Genomic DNA, 22,460 nt, shown 5'->3' with positions numbered 1-22,460 from the left:
TGTTTGAATGTCAAATGTACATCCCAGGGTTAATACCTGAAAGAAGCCCAGGCCCGGACATTCTCTCTCCTCTCCAAACATGTTTAGATGAGTACCTCTTCCCCCACTCTGCTCCTTCATTTCCGTCGGACTTGGGGCAAGTTGTCCCTTATAAAACCCCTCTAGTGTGTTCTTCTCAGCAATGAATGCTAACCGTCCCTGGCTCTAATAATGCCTCATCTTAGAAAAACAAAAGGGGGAACTCTACTATCTGAGCAAATTTCTGCCCCAACCTGAAAGAGCCCGCCTTTGACAGCGGAGCATTTGAAGACTAATCGTTTTTTCTCATGCAAAGCACGCTGTTTTAAGAGCCCGGGCCGCGGAAAGAGAGGGGGCTGTGTTTTAACAATACTCCGCAGGGAGTGAGGAACAGGGTTTGGGAAGGGGAGGTAGGCTTGAAGGGGGGGGGGATTCCTCTCTCCTTTGCTCCTCAGACAAAGCCCAGTTCCTTTCAGGGTTGCATGGGGGGTAGGGTGTGTTGGGAAGAGGAGGGAGCATCCAAGAGTTTGAGTTCCTTAAAGAGAAGGACTCCAGCCGTTTTTAATGACAGTTTGTGATCATGGCTCCTCCACCTTACAGGGGAAAATGCAGTCTGGCCTTGCAGTGACAGAGAGAAGTAGGCCTGAGAAAAATGTATAGGGAAACAGAAATATTAACGTGTACATGGGGCCCTAAAACGGCCTCGGCGATTCCTGCCAGACTGGTGTTTTTATTAAGAGGGGTCGACATGCTTTGGAAATATATCTTATTCATGAAGAAAGCCAGGTTAGACTTCCCAAAGAATTCATTATATTCCCCCAGATGCGGCTTTGCGGGTTGCAGCCGTCCCTCGGAGGACGTGGAGCGTGGAGCGCGACATTGTAAAGCCTCCCTCAGTGGGCCCGGCTGTGCGAAGGGTTCCATTTGTCAAAAGGTGCTGGAGTCTTTTTCCCTCCTCAACACTTTCCCGGCTCAGTCTCAAACTCATTGTCTGAGGAAAGGCAGGACATTAGTCACCGCAACACCACGGGAGCCTGCAGGGCTAAGGACCAGCGCTCTAGAGCCCGGGCTGGGACAGAGGGGAGGAGAGAGGGGAGAGGAAAAGAATAGAGGGTGGGAGGGAGCGATGGATAAGGTGAGAGAAGGGCAAGAAAGTAGGAGGAAATGTGGGGTAGACGGAAAGTGAGGAAGAGAGAAGAGGAGAGCCGAGTATGTGTGTGGGAGAGGGAGAAAGACCATGGGGGGGTTAGAGGGAGTGGAGTCTGTAGCGCTACCTCAGGGCTCAGTGTGTAAGCCCCTGTCTACCCCCCAAAGCTGCTTTCACAAAGAGATTTACAAGACAGGTCTCCGGTGTGCTTTGCTGCCCTGCATTATGAGTGAGGGAGTGTGCGTCAATGTGTGTGTTGCTCAAATAGACCCTTTAGTTTTTCTTCGGGACTTTTTTTTTTTTAGTTTGCATCATCTATGCAAGAAACATATTCATCCAATTTTACCAATCCAGGCAGGTCAGACTCACAGCGGCCCCAGCGGAGGAGTGTGCATAACCTATTCCCCCTGGTGGCGGGGTGTGTGTGCATTCATGTGTGAATGTATTTCACAGATTCACACATACAAGGGATCCTGTTAGCTTTTGGAATTATTTATAAAGCCTGGCTTTTGTGTGGCGCTCTAAGTCGCTGTCTCCTCCCATTACTGCCTATGACTCTACCTGGGCTTCCTTCAGCCCCCAAATACTCCCTCCGCCACCCTCCCAGCACAAGGAACTGAGTTTGGTGTTATATCTAAACCCTTTGCAGCCATTAGTATCCTGCAAGAAGCACTTTCTATTCTCTCTATATATATACTGGCTGAAGATTTGCTCCTCTGGAAAAAAACGTTTTGAAAGTCATAATCTGTGGAGACAATCTATACAGACACGCAAAGTTATACCGACCCATCCCATATGGCCATGATTACCCTGTAATCCAGGAAAGTTTTTTCCCTCTTTTTTCTTGCACGGACTGAGCGGGGGTGAAGGTTTTAGTGTGTTTGAGATGGTTTATGCTAATGTTGCCTTTATTGAAACAAGCTGGGATGTGATTATAGTCCTGCTCGGTACATATGAGCAGCGAACTGCTCTAGTTTCCCCGTCTCCCTCTGGCGCAGAGATCAATGCAAACCAGCTAACGCGGGGTAATAAGCCATTAGTACACACATTGTTGGAGAGATTTACATACATCGACCGGCGAACTGATAAACTAGGTTCCGTGTCCTAGAGGTAAGAATGATTGTGTGTGTGAGTGATTAGCTGAATGAGTGTGTGTGAACCATCGCCGGGTGATCTCTTCCCAAAGACTGCCAGTCCTGCGTGATAGGTGCCAGATTGTGTAGCTGGGAGCCAGGTTGTCTCTGCTTGTCAGGGGAGCAGGTTGGAGGAGGGGGAGATGTGAGGATGATACACTGTTCCTATGATCTGATTCATCACTAACTGTCTTTCCTGCAACGGGTGAACTTATTATCCCTGTCTCAACTTCCACCGTGGAGCCAGCTGCTCTCCATGCTTCCCAATTAACCCCAGGCACACGTCAAGCGCACCAATTAAGGCCTCCTCCGCCTCCTCCTCCACAAATGTATTCGCCTGCGTTATCCGGGGTGCATGAGCGTGCGGAGAGGAGTGAGTGAGTGAGCCGGCGAGCGTTGAGCATGTTTGTTTAGGAGCTGTCCTAAGCAATGGTGTTACAGCTCCCAGATTTATTCGAGGCGGGGTTGCAAACAGCTGAAACGCGTAAATGCACCCAGATGTTTGGCTTCCTCACGATAGAGTCGGCGGGGCCTGAGGGGGCCGCCTGTCTAATGACAGTCTTGTTCCTCGCTCTTTATGCAGGGGATTTTCAGGGGGCCATTTTGTGACTGTGCTCTTTGGAGTTTACGGGAAGTTTTCTGTTGAACACTTGGCAGCGCTGTGAGGTTTATGGCATCTCATTCCGGTGTTGTGTGGTGCGATATCGTCTTGGTATTTGAGTTGCGTGACATCCTCTCACTGGGAGAATGAGTTTCTCCCAACTCAGCCTTTCAAAATTCAAGATATTCAGCTGTGTGTTTCTGACGAGCAACAGCCTGTGTGTGTACTGTTGCTGTAGGTGGGGTACAGGTTTTTGCAGCACTGCCAATTCCTCTGAGACTTTGTGTGTGTGTGTGTGTGTGTGTGTGTGTGTGTGTGTGTGTGTGTGTGTGTGTGTGTGTGTGTGTGTGTGTGTGTGTGGAGCCTACAAGCTGATGCAGAGGGATGGGGGGGCTCTGTGGCTGATATGAAAGTGAAGGGATAGAGTTGTCTCCCGACGCTGCCGTGGGGAGAGCCGTCAGAGAGCTAGAAGTCTCCGGGACTCCCTGAGAGCTTCAGCTGTCTTTGATCTCACACCTCAGCTGCCATACACTCCATACTGCTCTATAGAACACACTCTCTCTGCCGCCAAGCATGCAACACACACAACTCAACTTCTATACTCCACTTACAGGCCTGCACAAGGGCCAGTGAACCCATTCAGTGCTGTGGTTTCAGATGAAAGCAATACTGACACAACAAAGAGGGAGGAACATTTTTAACTGCAAAATATTTGAACTATTTGAACTATTGACATTTATTTTTACCATTTTACAACTCAATAACCTCAATTAATGTGTAAAATAACAGATATTAGTGGCCATGATAGGTTTTCAGATGTATTTTAATGTCTGGTTGTTTCTGTTTTATAGTTAAAAACTCATATATTCAGTTTACTATGATATGAAAAAGAAGAAAAGTTGGACATTTTCCTTTTTTGGAAGCTGGAACCAGCAAATATTTGGCATTTCTTTAAAAAAAAAAGCACAAAAACAATAAAAAATAATCAACAGTGACCTATATAGATATGAATCTCAAGATCATTTGTTATTTCACCAAGTTGATGAAAACTGACCAATTTCATTATCGTTTTTCATAAGTATGACTCATTGTTCTGTTATTACATGACCAGAACAGTCACCTCATTAAAAGGCATGTTCTCCTGCCGAGTGTACTCCCTCGCCTTTCAATCCTGTCCATCACTGACATGTCGAAATAAGGTTGGAGTGCTGATAGAGTGACCTTATTTTACGGTATTTTTCTCAACCGGTCTGATGAAAGATGAGAATGCTTAGATACAGCAATAATAATTTCGTTTCTGCATCTGTGGAATGTGTGACCCAGTGTTACCCTTTTGGATCAGTTCCCATCCACACAGGAAGTCTAGCATTAAAGCGATGCCATGTCTCCCTTTTTCTCTTCCTTTTCCCCCTCTCTCCCACATTCCTCTGACTGACTGCGGCACATTTCAGGACAGCTTCATTCAGCATTCCTTTACATGCTGATTTGTTTGCCCTCCCCTCTTATTTTTGTTCTCCTCCCAAATCTCCCTCTCTTTAGGTCCGGCTTTATCATGCAAGAGCCAAACACCAAGACAACTTCATCTCATCCAATTTTCACCCCTTTAATTCGGTTTAAATGGCATGGCCACGAGGGCCAGAGCGGGAATTAATAAGAGCCAATAAAGCTCGCCGCTGGGGCATCGAGGCCAGTCTTTAAGTAAACATTATGACTTCTAGAGGGGGGATTCAGGGGCAGCACTTGATGAATTGTGTCGGAGCTGGGGAAGGGCTAATTTCTCACTTAGCCATCCTGATGGGGCTAGCTAATAGGCCTTGCGTTGCCTGGTTGTTTGTCTGCTGGCTTTATTATTCTGTATTATCGCGCTGCCCCCTGGCTGTTGTTAGCGCTCGGCCCCGGAGACGCCAGGGCCCGTCATTAATCACAGGACTGACTCACTCCGCTCCAACACTTATTCCAATGACACAAAGGAATGAAGCAAAAGGAGATAGAAAGCAGGAGGGAAAGATCAAGAGTAAGGTAACTTTAAAGGTCCCCTATTATGCTCTTTTTCAACAATAAATGATAGCTCTCAAATACATACAAAACATGTCTCTGAAGTGTTTGTCTGAAATGATACCAAACAGATCATTGCAGCATCCCATAAACCCCTCTGTTTCAGCCCTGTTTCAAAAGTGCCGATTCTCCATCTTTGACTGTAGATGAAAATAAGGAGCCACGCCCCTCTGAGATATTTGGTTAAGAAGAACACAATGGTGCTCTCGGAGGAGATTCAGGTGACAAGGTGGGGGGGGGTGTTACCTTGGTTGGTTATTGGCTAATGGTTACACAATCCAAAAAAACATTATGACATCACAAAGTGGCCAAAATCTGATCAGCTCATTTTCAGACAGGTTTTTTATATAAATGGATCAAAAAGAAGCTAATAATTTTTCCTGAAACTTTCAGAATGTCTTTACACAGAGGGGACACATATGTATGTATTGACCTTTTCATGTCATTTATATGGATTTTGCATAATAGGTGACCTTTAAGTACTAGGCCGGACGGTTTCACAATGACTCCATAACCTGTAGCTGTACATTTCAGGATTGCTCTTATAAAGTTGCATCAAACACTCTTTTTTGAACTTTGTCTAAGTGTGAAGACCTACTGTCACAGCCATACCCTCTGCCACTACACTCACCATTCATCTGCTGGATCATTCTCTGTGTGCACGTGTGAGGAGAAGTTGTGTGTGAGGTTTTCATCAGTACAGGAATTTCTCTTCTTCCACTCATCCCCTCCCCAGGGTCCCCTCTCTTATTTATGTTCTGCACACCGTGATCGCACTTGCATACTGAGAGGCGTAGAAAGCACCTGGTGCATCCAACTCCAATACACAGCGCCATGCAGTATCGCTCACACACTCTCAAACACAGTCCCTTCTTCCCTGTTCTCACACATGCAATACTGTGCTCTCAAACAACGCAGTAACATGTAGTCTTTCGCTGTGAAGGATGCCGTTGTGGCGCTCTGGTTGTGACATCGTGCGGAGTGCTTTCTAAAGCCTTGTAGGAAGAATGCCTCCACAAACACAAGACTGTTTTCACTGGAGATGAGAGGCCCACTGACAGGATACAGAACTCACTCTATTGCTTTACAGTGTGCCATGTGCAGCGGCCACTCGTTACGTTAGCTTTACAGTATGGTGGCTGCTCCAACAACTGATTTCGTAATAAACTGAAGAAATGTAGAAGAAAAGTGATACAGTGTGGACAATATTTGTATTAATGCTAATCATAATCTCCGTGAGTTCAAGTCAACAAACTTTAGCTTATAGAAAAAAGGCATTTTTATAACCTTCATGTTATTTTTTGCTGAAGTAATAGGTTGCATTGTTTGCTCCAGTAAATGGCGGCACAAGCATATTTTCCTTCTTCTCCAAAATCAGGGAAAGTGTCTGATCAAACAAAGGCTCTACGTTTTAGTATGGGAAAAACATGGAGTGGAGAACAGGGGAAACCTACACCGCATAACTGGGCCACCAGTGCAACAAAGCTGCCTGCTATATCCATTGTCTCACTCCTCACTGCCCCACTTGCCCTGACACAAGTGGCTCACGAACAAATGCAAAGTCAAAATAAATAAACAATCTATTAAGCAGGGGGCTGTGGGGAAAACGCTCAACATTCCCATTGTTGGGAATGCTTTATTTGCCCCTTATCTACTGGGTAGCGAGCGCAAAAGAAGCATCGTGTAAGCATTACGATTACATCGTTTGGGTTTGTTACCCAGGAATGTAAGATGCACTCAGCTCATTCTGCTGTGCAACACACAGGGTCCCTCACCAGCCCTCCAAAGCATCTCAAGTGGAGGGGTCTGAGGGAGCAAGACGCATGCAAGGATAATCTTATTAGCTCCGCTGAAAGCTACTGATGGGCTGTGTTGTTGTACTGTATGTCCTTGACAAAATACAAACACCCCTCATTCGCAAGCTTTCCCTATTCAAATAGTGAGCAGTGCATAGTGATAGCAGTCCAGATTGTTTTCTGAAGGAATGCAATTACGATGCTGCACCTTAGGTGTAAAGATACATTAAAGACAGGTATATTTTGTAATGCAGAAAACACATACAATATGAATTACATTTTCCCTGCAGCATTTATAAAATGATTGACTGATTCAAATCATGAATAAATAATCTCAAAAGAAGTATCAACCATACGTTTTTAAAACCTAGTGTCGCAGTAAAAAGGTGGACTCATTGTAGGATGACATGGAAACATGTAAATGACACAGTCACATGTCACAGTTTACAAAAGGGTGAGAAGGCCTAGCGCTAAACCAGTTTGCATTGCATATCAGGGATTTGATATGTGTGTGTGGCGGGGTGTGACTAATTCCTGCTAAATGGCCCTTACTTGAGGCTGGTCCCCGTCGGCTGTAGGCCATACTTAGTGCCATCTGGGCACAATGTTAAGTTTCACTGGTGAATGGGAGCCACAACCACCAAATCCCCAATCCCCCCCTTCCCCTTTGCCTTCCAGGGCCAAGGGCAAGCCCTAAGTGCAGCGTTAAACACAGCATGGAAACCTAAGTATGTGGTTTCCTCTGAGAGCCATTGAGTTCGGGAACACCTCCTCAGTCGGGATATTGAACCCACGACAGGTCCTCCAACCACCAGCAAGCACTTCCACTGTCTCCTTCAGGGGCCTCATCCCCTCACTGACCTTATCCAATGCAAACACATGCAGCCTGAGCCAGCGTATTCTGTTTTATTGCTAGATTCAGCTAATCTCGCTATAGGGCTCCGACTCCTCCTCCCCCTTTGCCCCTCAGTGTTTTAGTTATTCCAGCTGTGCAGGAGCCCTTAATGTTGTTGGCATAGCTGCGAAATGTGCAAAAACACACATTGTACACACAGGAAAACATGTGCAGGCATGCAGGGGCACAGAGAGGTGCACACACACATGCATGCACACAATCATGAACACACATACACACATGCTCCACCCTTGCTCCATTCATTTTCTCCCCCTCTTATCCTACTTTTGCTCACAATCTCCCTCAATCGTCTCCATCTCCCATCTCTCCCCTCCCCTCTAACTCGCTGTGCTGCGGTGCGTTTGTGCCGTGTTGATAAGCCTAAGATAGCAGATCTCGGTGGTCGCTGATGTAATGATGATGAATGCTGTGGCGCTGCCAGTCTCCCCCTCGGGGGGCCCTCGACACTGAACAGTCGCCCTAATGAAATGAACACAAATACAGTACCCCGTCTGTGAGGGGGGGTTGCCAAATCTAAGAAGACACTTCAAGAGTTTGTATTAAAATGTCCCTCAGTTTCTGAGTGTGCCATGCATTTGCAAATGTGATCCTAATGACAGAATGCAGTGCAGATGGAAGTACACCTTAAGCAGTTTCATAGAATTAAGCTTGTGAAGATGGAGCCTTTAAATAACAAAAGGCAGTGATTTCTGATAGGGTTAGCAGTCATTTAAGCTTGCATGAAGAAAGAAAAAAAGAAACTGATTTTTTTTTCTATCAAAGGCAAAAGTTTATTTTAGTGTTTCACTTTGATGTGTACAATTTGCAGTTGACTTTCAACTCAGTGCCTTTGTCACAAAGGCGTATAATTTATGTTAAATTGATTTGCTTAATGTGCTTATAAAATAAGAATGTTTTTTCTGGGGGAACAGTCTGAATTGTGGTATTTTAAACCTGTTTAATCGCCTCCCTTTCTGTGAGGAAGGATTACAGTTTAGCACAAATACAGATACACCCTCTTTCTCGCTTCTCTAATTGGGTGTAGGACAGCCATTTCATGGGAAAGACATTAATATGAAATTAACATTAATTTTGAGTCACAACAGCAACCAATACCTCGTTGTAATTCTTTTGTGTCAGGCCTCTGTGACACACAACTCATGCAGGTACTCTCGATAAAGATGCTAATATCTCTGCTGTGTACATTAGTGGGTCTTTAGTGGAGGTGCTTAAAGAAAATGACATTCAGACTAGGGTTAGTTACTCAAGGACAAACACAGGAAAATGATGTTGATTGATACAAACGAAGACTGAAGGAAGTGTTTTTGTAGAGTTATATAGTGTTTTCGAAGTTGGAGAGGGGCAAAAATGAGCAACACGAAAGGCGTAAGGAAAGACAGGAACATCTGCAGGATTGGGTGTGGGCGTACAGGTCAGAGGGATTATGGGTGAAAAGGTCCTGCTTTTAATTGCTGCTTTGGAACTGTGGCCTGCCTAGTGGAACACAAAAGACCGGTCGGACACGCTTCAGTGGCTCGGACTTGTGAGTATTTGCCCGACCACAGGAATGCCTCCCTTTCTCTTCACCTCCCCTACAAACCCCGATCCTGACCCTCATATTCACTGCACTTTCGGCTCTTTCAACCTCACCTGGGGGCGACAGGAAGACACACACACACATACATGTATGATCACTCTACACGCAAAGCATGTTGGGAGCTGTTCAGTAAGGGCGGTAAAGTAGGTTCCCTCCCAGTTCTTTTTACCCCGTTCACTGCTTTTGCTCAAGTTCAGTCATTAGAGTGATGTAATGACAGTTTCAAAGAGGGAGACCAAAAAGTTTCGTTTGATCACGCTCTTGTTTCAGTTTCTGCTGATGAAAGTGAATGAGTGGCACCTATGATCTGTTATAGTGGTAGGAACTCACAATTGCATGAGCAGACGTACATGCGCCGCACATATTCCGACGATTAACTCATACTGAGAAGAAATGAAAGCATTCCCTCTAACATGCAGCAGTGATTTGAGATGATATCTGTGCAAGTAGGACAGAAATGTCTTTGGTTGTGGATGACGGCTACACATGTATTCATGTGGGAGTGATTAGAGGACGAGCTCTTGTTTAATTCTGTTTTGATTGGTAAGGGAGTAATTGCATTGTGTTTTTTTCCCCTTCTCTTTTTTTGTAAGCCAGCAATTGCTTACAGATGTTGTTGTCGGGTCAGAATGGATGACAGACTCTGGTTTTTTAGGGGGTTGGGGAAAAAAACAAACAAAGCTCACAGTGTTTGTCTGAAGTTTACTCCCCTCACCACTTCCCCCTCGCTTTCCCTCCTTGGGGAGTTGGTAAAAAAATACCCCCCCCACCTCCCTTCTCTTGTACTTTCAGCAGCACTCCTCTGTTTGTATTATAGCTTACTTTACTGCCGGCCGGCCTGTGTATCCATGCATGTTTATAGGCTGGAGGACAATTAAATAGTACAGTTGGGTAATTAACTAGTGCTTATTGGAAAGGAAAATGTTAGTCAGACTAAATATTTCCACTAATTATGCATGATTTATGGAGTCTAAGTAAAGGCCTTGTATTGCATCAAAATGAACCTGTCCTGTACTTTGTGTAAATGAGTGGTTTCGGTGTATCACTGTGTTGTCTCCATAATCAGAGACCTCCATGACCTAGATTGAGTTGAGTTTGTAGACAGCCTCTGAGGTGCTGAACTGAGCAGCATGTCTGCTAGACTGTTGGCTGAACCCCTTCTAAACCCACAGACAGTATTAACTTGAACCACCTTTATTCTTTGAAAGAAAAATTGCCCGGCACCATGATATTCCCAAAAGGGCCTTCAAACAAGCCTTGTTTTTTCACGATTCTGAATGTTTCTCTCTCTGTGGTATCCCCTTAAGGTTTCTGCTTTCTCTCTGGAAAGACTGCGAGAGCAGGATTATCAGTATAACCACAAGCTGCCTTTACTTCTATTCTAAGATATAAAACCTAGTCAGGATGTCCTGCCTTTCTATGTTTATATAGGTTTTTTTCTGACAGGAAGTCAAAAGTTTAGTGTGACACAGTTCAAATAAGGTAAGCGAAATTGTGTTTATTTGGATATTTAACCACGGTTAGTGGAGGAGGAGATCTGACTCCCGACAAGCAGATCAGAGCCCAGCAGGTTTGAGTTAAAATAAATCAGGGTGAGCTGGTGGATTGACCCGTGGTCTGCTTTGGGTATCATGAAAAGAGAGGACTGGATCTGAAGATTTTCTCACAAGGTCCTCAGTGTTGAAGTCTCTATTGAAGCTTCTTTTGTTGAAATGTTTAACTTTAGTCAAGCAATTCTTAAACTTAATGCACCAATCGGTTTGCTTTTAAAACGGATTATGTATTTTCCTTTAACATAATTTTCTTCTCCAACCAGTTATCCCGTCTCCATGAGGTGCTGAGGAATGAGCAATCGCCATGGAAACCCAGTCCCAGGCCAGTTCAGCAGCTGAAAAGAAGAAGAGGGTGGAGACCATTGTGGCGACCAAGGGCTCATCAGCGCGCAATGACATCAGCGAGAAGGCGGTGGCCTCCAGCACCACCTCAAACGGTACGTGTCACCTCTAACTGCACACTCAGCCGCTCTGGCTAATGTACATATCATTTTGGTCTTTGGAATACACCCACTCTTGGAGAGGCTGGAGCATTGATCAGCTTACCAGTTGAGTAATGGGAATGTAATGGAGACAAAAAGCATGAGTGAATGTGATGATTATAGGGGATTGAGCACATATCAATTCTATCACTTCACAGGCGACCTTCAGGTGTTTCTTCAGCTGAAAAAGTTAAAAAAATAAACAATGTATAATACAATTTCCAAACTTAAAAACCCAGCAACACCGTCATATTAAGTAAGTATTTTTAGTAAGGGTTTTGCTGGTAATTCAAAACATTTTTTCATCTGAATTAACCTTGTAGGTAGTAACATGCCATTATAAGTTTAATCTATTTTTATCTGAATGTTGATTTAAAGGTGGGGTAGGTAATTTTGGAGAAACCAGCTTGAGTGCACTAGAATTTGAAAATACACAGCCGGAAAAAATCTGCCACATGCTTTTTACCGTACTACGGCTTCCACAGATTACATTTTTGTATGGATTTTTTGTCAAAGCACTTAAGATATTCATTGCTATCGGGATGTTAAGAGCATTCCATGGAATATAACAAAAAAGTGTATCTCGAGCCGGTTTCTCAAACTTACCTACCCCACCTTTAAGTCACAATGGCTTGCAATAATTAATTGTCAGGCATGTTCCGATGTTTTCTAAACATTTGTGAATTAGAGACAGATGTGTGGTAACCATACGTACCAACCAGCCTGTCCTCCTCCAAAATACGACCAAATAGGTCGATTGTTCAGCAGCTTATTACGACCTATAGCCACGTTTTAAAGTTTAGCACCTCTAGTGGTCGTGTAAGAAACAACAATTTGCGGCATATGGTCTAATGCAGGGGTCTGCAACCTTTTTGACCAAAAGAGCCATTTTGCTCCTTTTTCCAAAACATTTTTTTGTCTGGAGCCGCAAAACATATTTCATTTTATTGTTATATCAGACAAAAACTACAACTCTTATAAGGAGAATTAAAAATAATACACAGGCCTACTTTAAAATAAATTAAACACAGCACTTCTCTGCACATTTGAAGGAAAAACAAAATTATTAAAATGGGCCCACTTTGAAATAAATGAAACATATAGCTGCACCCTAAAAAGAGTTAAAGGTAGGGTAGGTAAGAATGGAGAAACCAGCTCGAGTGCGCTAGAATTTGAAAGTACACAACCGGAAAAAATATGCCTCTTCCTTCAGACTTTCTTACAGAGTCCCTCCTCCAACACACACGAACGTGCACATGACCAATGAGGGCACGAGATAAGTTTGTGCACAGATGGAAGGCTGACAGGCAGTTAGGCACTCCAGTTATTTTAGCCGGGCCGGCTCAGATGATTGGTCGTGCTTTTTACAGCGCTACGGCTTCCAGGGATTAATTTTTGTATGTATTTATTGTCAACGCATTTAATATATTCATTGCTATCGGGACGTTAAGAGCATTCCATGGAATATAACAAAAAGTGTTTTCTGAAATAAATTACATACCCCATTGAATTATGACTGAAGATCGTCAGCTGTCTTCCTCTCCCTTGTTGTTCCTTGATACGTAAAGGCTGCACCACCGTTGACAACTTCTCTCTACATATCAGACATACCGGTAAACCAGCATCGTTTGCTGTGAAAGCATACAACTCTGTCCACACAGAATTAAATCCTGTGTTCCTCCGGTAGTTTTCTTTGATTTATCCATAGTTCGCTCATCGAGCCGGGGGTCAGGTTATTCGCCTCCAAGAAAAGGCGCTCGCGCAGGACCGTAGCAGTATGTGACGCATATTTTAGTTGACCTAATTAAAACCGTTTTGTTTTTTATTTATGTGTCACAGTATCACCTCAAAATACAAGATACGAAACATTTTCAACCATGCAACAAAATATAAATAGTCCTACAAATACTTTTATTGTATTTCCTTCTTATTTTTGTCTAAGCTCAAGGGAGCCAGAGCAGAGGGCTTAAAGGGCCGCATGCGGGTTGCCCGCAGGCAGAGTTGGGTGTAACGCGTTACAAAGTAACGTGTTACTGTAATAATATTACTTTGTCGGTAACGGAGTAGTGTAACGCGCTACTTTTATAATTCAGTAATCACACTACAGTTACTGACATTGCCCCGACACGCGTTACTTCGTTACTTTCTAAAATCAGTCATAATCAAACCTCAACAAACACCTGCAAAGAACACATGCTAAGGTGAAGCTAACGCACATAGCTGTTGTTTATTTATATCACACACGTAGTCTGTTCTTCTTCTCTGTTTTCCGGTTGTTGCCTGTTTTGAATGACGAATACACACTACCGCCGCCTGCTGGTAAGGAGAGTTATTGCCACTTACGCATGCGCAGTTCGTACGTGCTCGGCTGAAGTCTTTGCGGTGTGCTCCAGTCTGGCTCCAGTGCAACACATAGCCAACACGCAGGAGAACACGCTGACGCAACAGCGTGAGCAGAGATAGACTGCGCAAAATATACAGATAGCAGGAGACAGAGGACAGCCATGGTCAGATATGAAAACATTCAGGAGCTATCTGGATCAGTCTTATGGAAACTGAACTAAAGAGAACATTTGAAACTTTAGCAGTCTGCGTGATCTGCCTGTAGGGAGGAGCGGGCCAGCCCTGCGAGTAAAGTAACGAGTAAAGTAACGAGTAAAATAACGAATTACTTTATGTAGAGAGTAACGAAGTAGTGTAATATATTACTTTTTTTTTAAAGTAATATGTAATATGTAATATATTACTTTTTTTTAGTAACGACCTCATCTCTGCCCGCGGGTTGCCGACCCCTGGTCTAATGTCTCGTTGATTGCAAACGCTCCGGAGGGTCGTTTATTCACAAATAACCCTCTCTGGAAAATCCTAAATTGTAGAATAGTTTGGCCATTAAAATGCTTTTTGATTAGATTTCTAGCGAGAAGTGTATATTGTACTTTTAGAATCCAGGTCCAGTGGATGTGAAGGATCTATAGTTTGATAGATATTACGAAGATGATTTGAGGTCTCGCTAGGAGAACGTGTATATACTACGTCTTTCCCCTATTCATTTCTATTGACGGCGGCGTCCATGTAAAGTTGGCGTCAACCCTCACGGGGTGAAAACAGTATTTCCGGTCTCGAAGTTTTCATAATAAAACCGGAAGTATTCCCCTCACTGTCAACTGATTTTACAGTGATATCTGCCGTATTCATCCACTAAAAAACTTCAGTTGATTCAGAGAAAACAAATAGTTTTTTCGGAGTTTAGGATGGCCGAAGACACTACACTACCCATAATCCTCAGCTATTGTTTGGGACTACAACATCCGCTTTGCTTGACAAACCCCGTGATTAGTCCTCAAGCTCTGTGATTGGATGTTGGAGTGGCAGTGCGCCAAGGTTACGCCGAGCGTCAAACAGCTCTTTGAAATGGAATGAAACCACGGCAGACTTTCCAAAACTAGACTCGAAAGGGTCCAGCCTCACCCTCCAGAACTACACATGCTGGCTAATTGTGTTTCGCCACATGTTGTATGGCACGTCTCTACTGGGAATTGTAGTTTTAAAAGACGTTTTCGTATTTCCCATAATTAGTTGCCAGTATTAAAATGTGTACACATTGGTGTTATCACATTTAAAACATATTGCTTTTGTCCATATTGGGCAGCATTAATATATACCCACATGACAGCTATGGTCAGAATAGCTTTATTTAATAGCTGGTCTTATGTCTGTGACCCCTCCTGTTGTTAATTGATGAGCCTGAAACATGCACTTGTCAAGGTTCAGAGGCACATTTTGCAAATATGGCATTAGCCATCGATCATCTTAAGATAAGATATACTTTATTGATCCCAAGTTGGGAAATGTTTTTGTTACACGGCACCAGCATGTACAACATGCAATTTATTGTTACTTTGTAATTTTACTCCACTACAATTCAGAGGTTAACCTGGTATTTTTACTCCACTACATTTATTTTAGTTACTTTGCAGATTCTGATTAATGATGTGAAATATAACCCTTAAAGCAGACTCTAGTTACACCTGAGTAAAATTCAGGGAAGGTGATTGTCAAGTGCCAAAATAAACTATGCAATATATTAGACGTTAAGTACTTAGTCAGGCTTAATATTTATCTGTAGATACCCCCAAAGTTTTTTTCTTATTCAAAAGAAGACCTTAAAGTATTCTTTAATGTTTAAATAAAGCCTTATTAGTTTGTCTGTTTTGCACATCCTCCTATTAATATCTTTGGACTCCCTGCACTAAACTGTTTTATTGTAGAGATCACTACAGTATCTTCTTGATATTTTCTATTCTATATTTCTATCATTGACCTTCTACTTTCCCGCTATTTTGTATATAGGCTACTCTTAATATTTAAATTGTTTCATCAAATATAACATATTCAACAAAAAAATTAAATAACGTGCTTCAACCACTAGGCGGTGCGGGTTAAAAAAACTGTCAAGTTTACAGTGTTAATAAATTATACTTTCCGGTATAGAAGGGTATATCCGTCATTTAAAGGTTCCATGTCATGCTTTTCCGGTTATTACCCGTCTCCTTTTGTGTTATGAAGGTTTTTCTGCATGTAAACGGTCTACAAAGTCACAAACCCTCAAAGTACACCCTGTAGCGAGTACAACTCTAACACAGAAAAGACCTGTCTGTGCTGCCCCAGAACGCCTCGTTGGAGATTTCTCTTTTTTTTCCTCCTGGGTACAGTGACGTGCCCATGCCCACGTACCAATCCGTGGAGCTCCTCACACACACGGGGGTGCGGGTGCTAGTGGAGCCTCGCAGATGGGGCTGCAGCCCCCTCAGCATCCCCACCTTCCCGCGTCCATTGGCGATGTCTCGCTGTCTCACAGACCCCACGCAGCAAGCAGGAAATGAACCCAGCTCACACTCACAACGTCCCGCCAACACGGCACCGAGACCCCGTGCAGCATTCTCATCTGTTTGTCATTACTGGTGTCATTTTCTGGTTGCTAACGCCATTGTAACACATAATCACTGATGTTCCGCTGTAACGGTGGTGATCTCATCAGAACAGAGTGGGCGAGCTGACCAATCAGAGCACACTGGGCTCAAAGGGAGGGGGGGGGGGGGGCAGGAGCTCCAACAAGCCGTTTAGGACAGAGAGTGAATACACATACTATACAGAGAGATGCTGTATGAGAAACAAAAGTTTGGAAAAGTGCACAATATAAATCTATTCTAGTATACCTACTAGTTCATTTTCCCACTTTGTTGTGTTGCTTTAAGTCTTGGAAACAACATGGTCACTTCGATTTTTCATATTTCTTATTGCTCGCAGCATTTATAAGACATACTTAAAGCTGTTTCAGAGATTTTTTCCCAACTTTGAGTTGTGTTGCCATGAATTTTCCCTATTGGAAACACAGTTTTGCGGACTTTTCCGACTCCAAATGAATAAAACATTGTTTATGTATTAGCTTTGTGATTTGAATCCGCTCCAAAATGTAATGGGTGAGAGACAAACAGAGAAAACAAATAAACAGACACGCTGAAACCGTGCATGAACCCTTGCACATGTTACTTATGTTTACTTTCCCCCTATTCTTGTGGTGAGTCACATTCAATTCTCGCTGGTAGCAAAACTCTGGCATGTTTACATAGCAATGTCTTCAACACATGCTATTAAAAGCTGTGTGGAGCTTACAGTTCATCAAGCCTGCCTCCATTTAGCCTTTCATTCTTAATTCAGATCCTGGAATGAGGAATATTAGATGCAATATTTTTTTTTAGTTTGGCTAGAAAGCCTCGGAGCATCAAGCTGAAGTCATAACAAAACCAGAGTTGAGATCACCGCGGCTTAAGCTGCAGCTGTGCTCATTAGCAGTGAGAGGATTTGGAGGTTTTTGGGTATGGAGGTTTGGCACTAGTATCCGGAGCTGGTAAGGGGAGTTTATCCCATCCCCCTTCAACTATGCTGACGTCAAATGGGATCATCCCAAGTGTGAAGAGGAGACAAACAGTGCAGAAAAGGGTAAATGACGTTGCTGTGACTTGCTCCCCATATGGGAGTTATCACAGGAAGTGGGTAAGGTAATGCATCTTTAAGCGTCTTGGGGAAACTCTCACTCTTACTCATTCCCAGATGGCCAGCACACTTTTATTAATTAAAGGGACAGCGAGGAAAAAAAAAGAAGTTTGTTGTGGAAAAAGCATGGATGTAATTTGGCACTGTGATTGTGGATTTTTCTTCGTAATGTGCTGGTAATTACAGGTTTGAACAGCATAAGGTTTGTCTCCTGAGCCACGTCAGAAGAGAAAGTTGCACTCCCTTGAATACAGTAGTCTTATAATTCACTTGACGAAGGGAGGGATGATACTGATCTGCGGAGAAAGGTCCCTTTTAGATCCCAATCTCTCTCTCGGAATCAGACGATAGCTTACACATTCTTTGTTTTGTTATAATTACAGCACATTCCCAAGTCGCCCCTAGAACTCATAACCTCTTATCAGGTGTAACCCTACACTCGCTTCAACTTTAACCCCCGTAGCCTCTGCCCCACCGCTCCATGCAAACAAAAGGTAATTGTGAGCAGCTGTGGAACCCCAGTGACTGGTTCTTCTGAGGAAGACCCGGGCGAAATATTTCCCCAGTCAAGCAGAGGAGCGGCCCCCGATCTCAGCATGTAGGAAACCCTGTGCTTCACCAGGCAACAGCATGAGTTGTGAAAAGTTGAAAAAAGTAGGGATGGCAGGTGGAGTGGTGGATATTTATTTTCCAAAGCAATCTTTCCTATGTGATTGGGCTCAGTTTTGATCAGATTTGAAGCTGGTGTTCGGATTAGCAAACTGCGCTTTTGTCTGGAAACAGATTACGCTCTAAAACTTTCCCTAAACTTCCACGACATACTTCTCTTCCTCAACTCTGCCTTCCTCTCTTGGCCCTAGTATGTAAGTTTTGTCTAAGTTGAGCAGGCCCAGAGTAATTATTGAGTCCTAGTAGAGCGTTCCCACATGGTTGGCTAAATGGTGGCTTCATCCTGTGTGCCATTCATCTTTGTGCCCCCTCCTCTTGCACTGACAGCTCAAAAGAGCCGACTGTGCCACAACAATGCTGTGATTGGTGCTCTTTAGGAGGGGTTCGGGGGGCTGCTCTCCCCTCCCACCCTCATCATTCGGCAGGCAGGTGGACCACAAAGTCCCCTGATTCTTTTGTTGGGTCCCAGGCAAAAAAAAAAGAAAAGATGTCCATGCTCCCTGGCTGAATAAATCCTGTCGTCATGGGATAATTTGCTAATAAAAAAAAGGAGACAAAACAGGGTGGGGGCTAAAGGATTGGTTAAAGGGGAAAAGACAGGGAAAAAGTTTTAAGATATGAGTGCTGCTGATTTTAGGAAAGAGAGAGTTAACGGGACGTAATAGGGTGAGAAGAGAAAATTGGAAGCAGAACAACAGAACACAGTTCAGAAATGTGTCAGGGAATGCTGTTTTAATGCAACACAGACTCTGTTAAGCAGGTTATGAAGTGTTGAGACCTTTTAATGGTCATGCTTAAAAGGGCAAGAGCAAGGGTCTCAGAGGAAAACAAGTTAAGCCTTAAAGGGCAACAAATGATAGGCTTTCGTGTAGGTTAGAGAGAACTCCCTAAGCAAACAGAGAGTGTGACTAAGTGTTTAGGAGAAGAAAAAGAAGTGCTGTGAAAAAAATCCTGATGGGAAGAGAAGGGAGAATGATAAAGAGAGAGAGGAGGGGATATGAGGCCACCTTCTTTTTAGGCAGCCATTTAAATGATCAACAGTAAATAGAGGGGAATGTCATCTGACAGAAATAAAGTTCCCGTTAACAGCGGGGATGGAAAGTAATTTACAGATACGCTGTCCCCGCCATCTTTGTGCCTCCCAGATAAGGTTTCATTTCAGAAACGGATAGGAGACATTTTCACTTACGGGCCCCCATTCTGGGACACCTGTGATAACAGCTTGTGGGACCCCTAATTGAAAATGGGTTTCAAATGGATTTTCACTTTTCTTCCTCCCTCCTCGCCCCTCGCCATCCCATCCCTCCCTCATGACTAAACCCCCACCCCCGTCAACACCCCCGCTCCATCCCTTTTTTCCTTGGCGTTCCCCTGTTGGTAGAGGGAGGCAATTTCAGAAGGACAGGAGGGAGGGAGGGAAGGGAGGGAGGCTTGCGGGAAATGGAGCATTGGGAGCGGATCATCCTCAGCCCGTGTCACAGCTATGAACAGCGCGCGTGATCGTCTTATTAATGAAATCATTGATCACTTGATTGGCGACTCATAATCAACTGTTTCTCCACTGTGTCCTGCCTCTATGCCCCTCCTCCTCCCCCCCCCCCCCCTCTGCTTTCAACTCTTTATCCCCCCTAGAAAACAAATATATTCCAGTTGATTTGTGTAACTGAAGACAAAAATTATTAGCAAAATTAACAGGAACACGGCAGACACTGGCTGACAATACAAGTGATTTAGTTTGTTCATCTTCAGGATTTAAATATTAAATATAATGCAGGAATATATCGTTTATTTTTTTAAATATATTTTAGAAGAAGTAAAAAGTAGTAATTTTACAGAAAACACTTTGTGCATCCCTGCTGCTAAAAGGTGATCTCTGTCATCTGTATTTGTGCTGTATGTATTTCATGGGGACCAGTGGAGGAAGCAGGGGCCCCTCTGTGTTACCCTACTCTGGGCTCTGCCTGTGGGGGCTAATGAGAGAGGACTGATGGAGGGATAAAGGACCTCATGGGAGCTCTGGCTGGCCCACGGGTCAAACAGCACAATGGAGGAGGCGTTATAGAGCCTGACACACAACCCCTCACAGGAAAACTGGCTTTTAGTGTCAACAGACCTCTGTATGGTACATAACTAATACATAAAATATAATATATAAAAACTTATTATATAAGCAGAAATTAAGAATACTTGTTTATCCACAGCATTTTCATGATTGTACATCATGGAGTTTTAGAGAAAACACAAATGGATATATAAAATCTACCTGTAGATTTGGGTTGTAAAGTCACACTGGCCCATGTGCACATTGTGGATCTGCTTTGCCTTCACTGTTGAGCCATAGCCATTTCATGGACCTCTGCACTGAAGGCAATTTTCCTACAGCAGCAGGGGACTAGGCTTTGGCAGAGCCACCTCAAAGGGGCGCTGAGGAGCAGGCTTAGCTTAGCCTCGCTACTTACTCAGGGCGGAGGGGAACCTCAGCTGCCCGGCCCAGGCCAGCCCAGCCTGGCCTCCCTAGTTGGGCACACATCTGCATGCTCAAATCTGCCTGCTGGAGCTCCACAGCTCCCTCACTGCTGGAAGATGAATATAAGCCACTGCTGAGACTTTTTGCACGCTGTGAAGATGCCTCCAGAATTTAGCTTTGTAGTGGAATTGCATCTTTGTTTTTTTGGTCAGTGATCCTCCAACTTGTTTGCCACTGGTGGATGTAGCAAGACATATGGCTTGGACCCTGAACATTAGCCCTCAAAGTCAATTCTAATGTTCACTTCTAACAAGGAGGATATATTTTGCAATTTTTTGGTTTGTCTGTTTGTCAGCAGGATTAAAGAAAAACTACTCGCCCAAATTTGATGAAACTTGGTGTAAGTATGAAGCATGGGCAGTAAAAGAGCCCATTACGTTTTTAGCACATCCAAATATACATATTACATTCATATGGAATTGGCCTTGGTGAAAGCGCTCTCCAGACACTCTTCTAGATACAATTTGGGTCATGCTTTTCAAGTCAAAGTTGAAAATGGAATCTAGTCTGTAAACTGTGATGGACTCATGCGAGTGTTACATTTTTTGTTTATGTTGTGTCCCATTCCCGGATTGTGGCAATTAACTTAAAGAGTACATTGGGATTATTACAGATATAGATGATGGGCCAAACCAATAAAATCTGACCCATGCCAATTTAATTTCCATTACGTTTGACTATAATCCATTCAAGCAATCTCAATTTGACATCTCAGTCATAGATCTATAATTCTAATACGTTGCGATAGTTCATGCTGACCATCACAATGGCTCCTTTGGTGAACCTGAGATCATTTTCACTGACACGCTGAGAGCCAGAATGGCCTTGGAGTCAGAGGTCACACGGGTCAGAGAACAGTCTCTGAGCTAACCAGCGGCCTCACAAAGACGAATCAGCCTGCCCTGTGTGAGAGGATCGGGGGGTACATGGAAAAGCCCGGCCCTGCGGCATCCCAGCAGCACTACGGCCCTGTCAGATCTCACTCCTCTCTGAGAGGGAGGCGCAGGGGAGACCAAGGGCCCCATAAACTCATAAACCCATAAAGTGGGGAAACAGTAGTTGATTATTCTACCATTCTGTCCATTTGTCGGTAGGCATCAGTGGCCTCCCTCCTGCCAGGAGGAACAAAGCAGGGGTGTCCTGACCCTGCCAGGAGGATTTATTGTGGTGTGTTCTTTCCGCGTCCTCTCTGTTTTGTTCACCCGCTCACGCCTCCTTACCACAGTTGGATTCTTGTTGAATGGAAAGAAGAAGCAACTAGTGGGGTTGCCACCAGGGTTGGAGTTTATAAAGAAGAACACGTCCTACTATTGAGCTGATCTTTTGCTTTCTGTATCTCAACAAAAGAGGATTCATATTAAATGAATGTAAATAATCTATATGTTAGCTTCTTTGTGTGATGTAACTTTAAGACCCAAACAATTACGCATTATTAGTCTACATAATGTACATTCCGTCTAACATAATAAGGGAAGGTACCATAAAGCCTTTTTGTGTGCCTTCCCCCTCGTAAATGTCTCTCTTAGTTGGCATGGTGGCAGCTGTTAAATGATAAATCACTATTTACATTTTAAAGAAGTTACGAAGGTCAATAAAAACATTTCTGTCATTAGTTTCAGAGACACAGCATATGAACGTACTGTCCTAAGATCACATGAAGACGTTTTTGGTCCGAGTCCAGTTGTGAAAAACATGCAGAATCTGAATGCAGCAGCATTTTGGTCTAGGGCCAAAACATATTTGTTCCTGGAAATAGCTGGTGTATTTCAGGTCACTTTCAGATCACTGCTCAAAACTCACTGGATTGAATCAAGACATGCTTTCAGGCCCTCTACTCCATAATCTCTCTCCCCTGACCTCTACACCCTCTGGGCCTTGACTCTCACCCTTCTCCCTGAAACCCCCCCCCCTTTCCCCGCCCCGACTCTCTCCC

The 22,460-nt window shown here is 43.8% G+C and overlaps 1 protein-coding gene across 1 annotated transcript in view; it reads left to right on the top strand.

The window, feature by feature from the left end:
* The window catches only part of gli3 (GLI family zinc finger 3), a 92,921-nt gene that overhangs the window by 5,633 nt on the left and 64,828 nt on the right, over positions 1 to 22,460 (top strand). The window contains exon 2 of the mRNA XM_034108281.1: positions 11,059 to 11,232. Coding sequence (XP_033964172.1) covers positions 11,100 to 11,232 — 133 coding nt within the window. The 5' untranslated portion in view covers positions 11,059 to 11,099. The remainder of the gene's footprint in view (positions 1 to 11,058; positions 11,233 to 22,460) is intronic.

Source organism: Pseudochaenichthys georgianus, chromosome 20 (genome assembly GCF_902827115.2).
Source record: "Pseudochaenichthys georgianus chromosome 20, fPseGeo1.2, whole genome shotgun sequence".
Classification (NCBI taxonomy): Eukaryota; Metazoa; Chordata; class Actinopteri; order Perciformes; family Channichthyidae; genus Pseudochaenichthys; species Pseudochaenichthys georgianus.
Note: the sequence above shows the minus strand (reverse complement) of the source record. Positions and strands in the feature narration are given on the sequence as shown.